Source organism: Hyalella azteca, unplaced genomic scaffold, assembly GCF_000764305.2.
Source record: "Hyalella azteca isolate HAZT.00-mixed unplaced genomic scaffold, Hazt_2.0.2 contig15442, whole genome shotgun sequence".
Taxonomy (NCBI): domain Eukaryota; kingdom Metazoa; phylum Arthropoda; class Malacostraca; order Amphipoda; family Hyalellidae; genus Hyalella; species Hyalella azteca.
The window spans coordinates 32,707-42,125 of NW_025945296.1; the positions used below are offsets into that span (position 1 = coordinate 32,707).

The 9,419-nt window shown below is 36.9% G+C and overlaps 1 protein-coding gene across 1 annotated transcript; it reads left to right on the top strand.

Moving 5' to 3' along the window:
- Window positions 1–1,838: 1,838 nt before the first annotated feature.
- On the top strand, window positions 1,839–8,899 carry LOC108664590. Its single transcript, XM_018151209.2, has 6 exons — window positions 1,839–2,208; window positions 4,660–4,968; window positions 5,448–5,586; window positions 6,241–6,475; window positions 7,196–7,370; window positions 7,941–8,899. Exons 1-6 carry the CDS (start codon window positions 1,995–1,997, stop codon window positions 8,327–8,329), a joined length of 1,461 nt encoding a protein of 486 aa, XP_018006698.1. The 5' UTR covers window positions 1,839–1,994; the 3' UTR covers window positions 8,330–8,899.
- Window positions 8,900–9,419: the final 520 nt, after the last annotated feature.

A 9,419-nucleotide genomic window follows, 5' to 3' on the forward strand; every position in this document is an offset into this window, starting at 1 on the left:
GAGCCATAATTTATTTTCTACTTTTCAGTCCACAAGAAAAACGTGTTTTTTTTTCAAGTATTTTATTTGGATCTTCGTACTTCCGTAACGTTGCTAATAAGTTACACTTTCCTGCTCATGCTGTTCTAAAATATTTAATCATATGAGTATATCTAAAATTGGACTTAATCAAAGTTTGAAGTTTATAAAGATATTTTTAGGTAATGTAGCTTTCCTTGCCAAAGTATCGGTGAAACAGTTGAACTTTGTTAAACACTAAACAGTGATTCAAACGGAATGACTTCCACAAAGAAATTTGAATATAAAAATATGTCTTCCATGAATAAAATCACATTTGTAGATAAGCGCAAAGGGATGTTATGTATATATTAATAATTGAATCTGTTTTCGAAAACCTCAAATCGTGTCATAAGACAAACTCGAATGATCATATTTCTCACCTAAAGTATACGCTTTAGTATGCACGTCATCGATTGATTTTGATTCGAAAAACATTCATGTGCATGCTGCAACCAAAAATAGATAATGAATAAAATATTGATGAAACATCCATGAAATTTTATTACACAGCAGTCAACTAAAAATGCACAGCAGTCATTCAAAGACCATCATGTAACGTGTGCTACATGCGCATGCAGTAGGTGAGTACGTAGTAAGTAATTAACAGAGGTGGGCAGTAGCGCGCTACATGTAGCGGTAGCGGTAGCGGCGCTGCATTTAAGGCAATGTAGCGGTAGCGGTAGCGGCCGCCCGCTACATATTTAAGTAGCGATACGAGGTTTTGCCGCTACAGTGCTACCGCTACATTTATAGATAAAGCCTTTAGATTTTACTTAAGCAGGCATATAACAACTGTGAGTTAATAATTCATTAAGGGAGAGGTTGAACGATTAACGCTGTCTGCTAATAAACTAATTAATGATAAATCGAACGATTCAGCAAAACAAGATCATATGTGGCAGAGGTAATGAGTATGAATACTACGTAGATATTAGGGACACAATTTTTTTACAAAAAGGAGCAATACACAAGGTATTCATATTTGACGGTACCGTGGAAATAAAGATAGTATATGGGCCCTTTACCTTAGCCGTCTCATCATTCATATCAGAAAAAGCCTCGGGAAACCATTAAAGAGATTCGAATGAAACTTTTCATATTTATCCGTTAAAATCTCCTGCTCGTGTTCAATTCCTGGGGCATTCATACCTTTTAACCTCATTCACAAGAATTACGTATATACGGGCTATGCTAAATAATGTCTAACAAATAGTTTTACTCATAAAAAATACAAGTGCTCTCCCATCACAATCTGTTTCTTCACTTTCCCATCACCATCTCAAGTCTCAACACAGCGAGCACTCTTGGATTTGGTGCTCTGGAGAAACGATTCTGCTTAGGAAGATAGAGAAGTCCCGCGTAAATGGGGGTACAGTTGGCTGTGGTCACCCCTACCTCCCTGGAGTCTAAAAAGCAGCAGGTTCGTGTTTGGTTGTGCCTCGTTGTCCTCCCGTGCGTGACATGCAGCAAACAGGCCTGACCAGTGACCAAGCCTTAAAATTTTTAGATTAACTTCTAATGATATTTTGATGTTCTTTCTTTGTTACTTTTGTAGAAGGATCATAAATTTTTGTGTATTTTTAACAAAGTTTGCGAGCACACGTGGTGCCATTGCCACCTCTGTCGGATTTCGGGGTCGTCGGGTCGACATGATATCCCATTTGAATAATTGAAAAAAATGATAATAATTACTTATTATACTGTACAATTTAATAATTCCAAGCAATCAAACCCTCAATTGCTCAAAGGCTAACCAGTTTCATGTGTTGTTTACAGTTTAAATAAGCACCTGCTGGCTGCTGTGCCTGCAAGGCTGCAGCTGCAAGGCTGCTTCGTGACCGCTAGGGCGCTATGTATAATGTAAGCTTTCGTGTTACAGTTACATTTGTTTGTATTTGTTAATAGTTTCTTAGGTTTTTATTGAATTGAAGAGCATGAATCGAAAGCAGTTCAAGAACTTTGTTGGAGTTTATTTCAATAATGAGAATTGGGCAGTTGTTCCACGGAGCTGGATTTTCAGGAACTCAACTTGTTTGTTTGCTTACTGGCCTGGTGAAGGAAATCCAATCAAGCTGGCCCAGCAAAAATGCCTTCCTGATAAGAACCACTGGAAGAAATGGCCAATAGCGCAAGTTGCTGCAACTTCTGGTGAGTGTTGCTATTTGAAAATTAGAACCAGTCTATGGAGCTGGAGGATTCATATTGTATACTTATTACTTATAAAGTTATAATGCACACAAAAAAATACAACCAAGTTATTTTATCAAATAAATGCTGCATGCATAGTGAATTATTCATTTTAGAATGAAGGTGACACTTGAAAACTTGTTTTATTTGTAGGTATGCACTATGCAGGGACAGCAGGGTTTGTACTGGTCATGGAATTATGGAAAATCTGGAAAGTCATGGAATTTGATTTTTTTATTTTCCAGGCCTGGAAAGTCATTGGATTTCATTTCAGGTTATGGAAAGTCATGGAATTTGCAAATAAAAGAAGGAAAAAATAAAGATCTTTCCTGTGCTGCATGTGTTTACTCACTTTACTGTTTGTGCAGACAGTGCAGTCTCTTGTTTCAGTTGTTTGGTTTCCTGTGTTGAGTGTGTTCTGATTGGTTCTCCGATCATGTGAGCTCATTCACCAAGCTCAGTTGCATTGGATAACTTTTTGATGTGCAGTGGCGGCATTCCAATTCCATCTTCAGCATGCAATTTCTACATCATCATTTCTGGAGGCTGGAAAGTGTAAATTTCATGATTTGTGGTTAAGAATAGAAGCTTATTAATATTGTGACTGTCTTGCTCACCATCCAAAGCATGAGGGTATGGAGATATGCACATTGTGCTCCAAAGACTTTGATGTGTCAAACATGGGGCAAGCAGCTTTGAAAAGCCATGAAGAGCTAAGCATTTACACATTTCCTATTTATCAACTGTAGGAGATGATAGAATATGCACAGTTATTTGTGCAGTCATGCTAAACCTGTCATATACGAGTCATAGAAAATTATATTGATGGTCATGGAGAGTCATGGAAAAATCATGGAATTTTTTTGTAAATACAGGTACAAACCCTGTGTATTGCCTTACACTTACTGGGTTGCACTGCACTGGGTGCCTGCCTGGGTACTAGTGAGGAAAATATCTACCGTACTCTGTGAACTGCAACTATATTTTTTGAGTTGTAGTTTAATGGATCTTTACTTTAGAGACAAGTGAACATGTTATAATGCAGTCTGACTTCACTGACGTGACTGTAACTATGCAATCTCCAACAAAACATTTGGATTGACTCATTAATTGTTATGCAGGATATTTGGCAGGAGCCGTGTAATAAGTACTGTGGATGCAGAAGTTAAAATTTCATGAGATGACATGTTTGTGAACTGTGATTTCTTCAAGAAAAAAACATGGCATTTGAGCTACAAGATTTCATACCTACTGAAATTATATGATATTAAAGCTGCAATATTTCAGAAAAACATAGGACTTTTTCCATTTCCAAATTAGCCCGGGTTAGAGCAGCTGCCCACCTACCCACCTTGCCACCCGCCATCCTGGCTGGGTTTTTAACGTGAAAAACTTGAAGTAATAATGGGTTTTATAGAAAACTTAAGAATGCATCAATANACTTGATCTGCATTCAATCAAGACCTATTTTGATGATGAGTATGAATGATAGAAGTGAAATAAAGTAATGAAACACATATTATTCATTTTGCCCAGGTTTTTTTAATAAAACCTGGGTGGGTTGGGCAATTTGAAAACCCCCTTTTTTTGCAATCCTGATGCCTTATTGTATTAAAATTTAAATTCAGTTTTCATAGCTGGCTTCTCTATGAAATAAACCAAATCTTCATCAGTTTTTTTAATATTTGACCTGACCAGATTAGCAACAGCATATAACATAATAAGAATCATATTCAAGTTATAAAAAATCAAGTTGCATGGAATTAATAAAAAGTTATTTCCCAAGTCACCGTAATATATAATTTACTGTTGATGTAAGTTATTTTAGTTATGGGTGTTGCAGCTTGTGAAGACTGGGGAGATGTGGTTCAAATGATTCCTAATTAGATTAGGTTTTGCAGAAATGAGGTTTTCTTCCTATGTGCAGTGTATTCCTTGTGCAATTTTGGGTAAATGTTTATAAATTTGAAAATCCAATTAAATTTATTGTGATATATCTATGTACATAAATGCTGAAGATTTAATGTTATAGTTTCTCTGCTTAAGGTTCTGTCTACTGGTTTCCTTACATGTCATTCGGTGAAACTTGAATTTGGTGGCAAGAGCTGCCTAACTGTTTTGATGGGAATAGTTATACCAATTTGGGATTGGTATTATGCACTAATATTTTTCACATTGTTATAAAGAGCTAAATGTTCAATACAGAGCTGAATCCTGATCCACTCCAAGCAAGAAGACAGTTTGAACTTTGCATTTCTGACCTAAACCACGAGTCTTTCTCACCTTGCTAATAATACGGTTTTAATGTACTTGTATTTTAATACTTTTTTATTTATGCCCATGCCTATTTGTAATTGCTTTAGGCAGTACAATTAAAATTTTTGTATATAATGACAAATATTGGTCCTACAGATGATTTTTCTGTGGTGGAAGGCATGATGCTTTCGGACTGGTCTTCGTCTTCCGAGGACGAGCTTGCCGCTGATGCCGCCACTCCTCTGCCTCTGCCAGAATTCAGTGCGCCATCACATCGGACTCCTCGACCTGAAGAGGGCGCTACACCTCTGCCCCTGCAAGACTTCAGCCCACCACCGTATCAGACTCTTCGGCCTGAGGAGGGCGCTGCACCTCAGCCTCTGCCAGACTTTAGCCCGCCGCCGTATCGGACTCTCCGGCCTGACTTGGACTTGCAACCTGACAAGAAGAGGTTGCGCTTGGCTGGTTGGGGACTTACAAACTTTTAGAACCTGCTAGTTTAGCAAAAATCAGGAATTACAAAATCAATGTAATTAATTGGTTGTCCAATGTCCATCATTATGTAACCTTGGTTACATATTATGTATTTGGAAATTCTAAGTCACACAGTTTTTTGCAATATTGTTATCCATTTGATCCCTAACACTATTCATAATTAGTCAATCTCAAAATTTGTAGGAAAATCTTAATCTGTTTCTAATCACATTAAATTCCTTCACCATTGCAGTGAAATTTAATTTTAAGTTCAACCTTATGTTCAGAATTTGTTGACTCTTGTATCTTTTTATACGTCATCATCAGGTATAGTCTTATTTATATTGCCTAATGATAGTATATAGGTATATATTTCCTCTGGATTTTTGCTAAATAAGCTTGGTTGCAAGAGAATAAAGCTGAAATTCACAGAATAAGAGTAGAAACTTTTACTTTTCTTGATATTTCAGGTAATAACGAGGAGATTGAGAAGAAGTTAGTGCCTGAGGCCTCAGCCACTGCTGATGCTGCAGCTGCCCAGCCCTCCGTGCATGTCTCGACTCCCACCACCTCAGGGCCCTCAGGAGCAAGAAGATGTCCTGCTCAACAGTATGTTGATTGCTTTGTAAATTATTACTTGATTTTCCCCTTTGTTTCAGTGTATTATGAATGCATTCAATCACGAAAATTAACATGTACAATGGTTGTGACTGCTGATGATTACCAAGTGCCAGATTTCTTGCAGTCAAGACGGTAGTGATGCAGATCATCTTGTAGGCTGGTTTGTGAATGTGGAATAATTTTAAGTCAATGGTGAGTAAAAATTGATTTATACACTTAATATTATCTTACTCTCCAAATTATTTTGAAACAATATTTAAATTTGAATAAATTTTAATTATAATTGTTTGTTTATAATTAGCCAATAATTTTTTACCATTAAAGCTTGAATTTTGGTTCAAAAATTTATATGTGGGTTTTTAAAATAGGTATTCCCGAATAACAAGATACAAAGTAATGTGATAACATCTTGATCGTGCTTTGTTGGACATGAATCCCTTTACGTATGAATAGTATTGACGACCAGTAATACTGTATGTCTGCAGCAGAGGGCTAGCAATGGCTTTTGTATATCCTTACAATGGGCTTAGTTTTCCATTATTTGAGCTGCCTTCCACAGTCTACATGTTTTGCTCAAAATTTATCCGATGATTTGACGAGTGTCTTCTCAAATTATCTTTATCTCTTTACTTATATTGATAGATATGAGTCCATCAACGAAGACTGGATGAAATGCATCGACTCGAAGATGGAATGGCTCACCACAAAGTTAGAAAGTATTGAAGATAGAATGAATGCGAGGCTTGATACAATGGAATCAAAAATTGATAAGCTGATTCTCATGGCTGAAAACAAGTCCGCTGCCGCTACTCAAGTCCTGAAGAAACCAGCCGCTTCCTTGTCAGAGCTTGATAGCCTGGCCAAGGATCCTCATCTGGTGGGTGTCTTGCTGCGGAGTTTTTATGAGGCAGATAAAATGGTTCATTTTATATACTTTTTTACAGATTTTATCCTCATAATCTTGTTGTTTACTAAATTTAGGCTGGCATGATTTCGAGCATGATATTCATATTAATAATTTTAAGTCATTGGTGAAGTAAAAATTGATTTATTTGCTAAATATTATCTTAATCTCCAGTCTCCAATTTTAAACTTGAATGAATGTTTAATGATTGTTTCAGCAGCAACATCGATAAAATTTTCAGTGAAATATTTTATTTGGAATTCCATTTTTTCGGTCAGTGTCCCTAGGTGTTTTCAAGTTCATGTCTTGAAGCATGGTTTCATTTTATTTTGGGCCTCACTGCTAAAATTATGGATAATCCGATTCTGCCACGTCCGTTAGATTATCCAGTAAATCAAAGCAATCCATTGTTTTTCCAATTTAAGATTTAGGTCAAGAAAATCCAATTCCTTCCGAATCCACCAATTCGAGTTACCATAGCATTTTTAGCGCATTTTCTCATTTATGGAAAAAATGCACTATTGTGCTCGCCTTGTCCGTCTGTCTGTCCGTCCGTCTGTCTGTGCGTCCGTCTGTCTGTCCGTGACCTCAAGTTTTCGTCGACGAGAAAATGTGCTCTCTGTCACTCACTGCAGTGAGTACTGAGTTATATTTTTTTTAAGGTTGAATTGTTAATGTGGTATAGCGTTTCAGATCAAAAAGCTTCAACCGTACATCGGATGCAACTCTAAGATGACGATGAGGCGAGTGCTGAAGCGCTGCATGACGCGAGATGTGGCGATGCTCTTCAGCTTCTCAGGCCTCAGTGTCAAGAGGCTGGCAACCAAGCAGGCCTTCGGCAACCACCCATTGTGCAATCGCATTCTTGGTGAGTATAAATTTCGGAAGTTTATGCTTTATCTTGAATCCATCATTTTCGAATGATAGATTCAAAATAGTTTGTGTTTTGTTATTCCGAGTTTTTTATTAATAAATGAATTTTATAGTGTTATGTTGCGGTTCAGCCGGTTGTTTCATCGTAATTGTAAGTTTGGGACGAGTTAGTGACGTGAGTAAGTGATGAGTTAGTGACTTATATAATAATAATAATATATTTTACTCGTTTTACTGTTATGGAACATCAGAAAATCCTATAAGCTGGATGCAATGACCCTAAATAAATTATAATCATGCAATTATTGAATTAAATATTGCTATTTTGCATAATGAATTCTCAATTAAATTCATTTTATCTGTGTTATTGTCTATGAAGAATATAAAAATTTCAAGGCTATCTGTGTTATGTTTCATTTTTGATATTTCCCATCTAGCTTGCGTGAAGGATATAAAAATTTCAAGGCTGGCTTTATTACGTTTCATTTTTGATATTTCTATCTAGCTAGCGTGAATCCAGATCTTATCTCTTGCAACATATTTATTCATGTACACAACCCATCAGCCGGTGCCGCGGACCTGAAGATGACGGAGACCAGGGAGGTGCTCGTCGGCTACATCCAGGCCGCCCTCCGAGGGGCCCGGGACTGGGACGGCGGCAGGAAACTGCGACATGGCGCCCCGCTGCCATGCGATGCAACTGCTGCTGTTACTGAGACTCATCCATCTGCTGTTGCTAATTCCAATTCTGGTATAGCTACAGAAATCGATTCAGCCACGTCCATCAGATTATCCAGTAAATCAAAGCGACCCGTGGGTTGTCCAATTGAAGTTTTAGATGAAGAAAATTCAAATACTTCAGAATCCACCAATTCGAGTTACTCTTGGAAAGGAGCTTTGCTGGCTGAATCTACCAATGGAATATACAATGTCAATGGCTTTTCATCTTCCTAGTTTACACTGGTAGCGTGTGAAAGTTCTAGTCAGTTTTAGAAAATGATGTCGGTTTAGAACGAGTCGGCTCGGTTGGAACGAGCGCTGTATAATATAGGTATTTCTCCAGTATATCTCCAGTCATATTTTTGGAATTCCATTTTTTCGTCCATAAGTGTTTACAAGTTTATGTTTTCAAGCATGGTTTCATTTTATTATTGGCCTTACTGCCAAAATTGGAATTTTTATTTTAATATAATTTTTGTTCATGAGCTACACCCAAGTGTATCCGTGGTGCTCTAATGTTTGCTTTATTTGTATGGAGAATTGGAATTATTTTTGATGTTACAGTACTGCTGAGTTTCTGTACATTTATTGTTCAATACAGTCAACATTCAATTGGTGCATAAAATTGTCAACTATGAAAACAATATCACAACAGGAAACAAGCGCCCACGGCTCAAATACAGGAAACAATTAATAAATTTATAAGGATATTAGTCATCGTCTACTGAAGATTTCGATACTAAGCCCATCCATTCCACAGCTTGAAAATTGTATTAAATTACATCTTTGAGGCTTTATGTTTTTTAAATTGACTTTGGCGTCGTGTATTTCGATACTAAGCCCATCCATTCCACAGCTTGAAAATTGTATTAAATTACATCTTTGAGGCTTTATGTAATTTAAATTGACTTTGGCGTCGTGAAATCGCATTAAAATGAACGTAGTTAGACCTGCACGAGCTTGAAGGAACACAAGTAGATTGTCTTGTCTCTAGCAGCAACATCAGGAGTTAGTCTACTTTGTATATAATATTGTATAGTATAACAATTAGTATCCCACTTAAAGCTGCCTTTTGGTCGTAACAATGTACAGTACATTTCTGCAATAATGTCGGAAAATGATATTAACGTTTGAAAAAAATAGTGTTGTCGGACAACATAGAGGCGTTGATCTTATGTAGGACAAAATTTATCCTTGTAATGATCAAAGCTGAGTCCTGAAAATATGAATATGTATTTGTTGTAGTTTTTATTCAAATTAGTACTTACCAGTTTCCTCTGTTAAACGAGTGTTGTTTTTGCAACAGGAAAAGAAGGTGCTGTAG

Excerpts from the sequence above, each read along its gene's own strand:
- LOC108664590 (XM_018151209.2), top strand. The coding sequence starts at position 1,995 with ATGAATCGAAAGCAGTTCAAGAACTTTGTTGGAGTTTATTTCAATAAT. Across the intron at positions 2,209-4,659 it reads GCAAGTTGCTGCAACTTCTG|ATGATTTTTCTGTGGTGGAA; the intron begins GTGAGTGTTGCT and ends TTGGTCCTACAG. Across the intron at positions 5,587-6,240 it reads AGAAGATGTCCTGCTCAACA|ATATGAGTCCATCAACGAAG; the intron begins GTATGTTGATTG and ends TTATATTGATAG.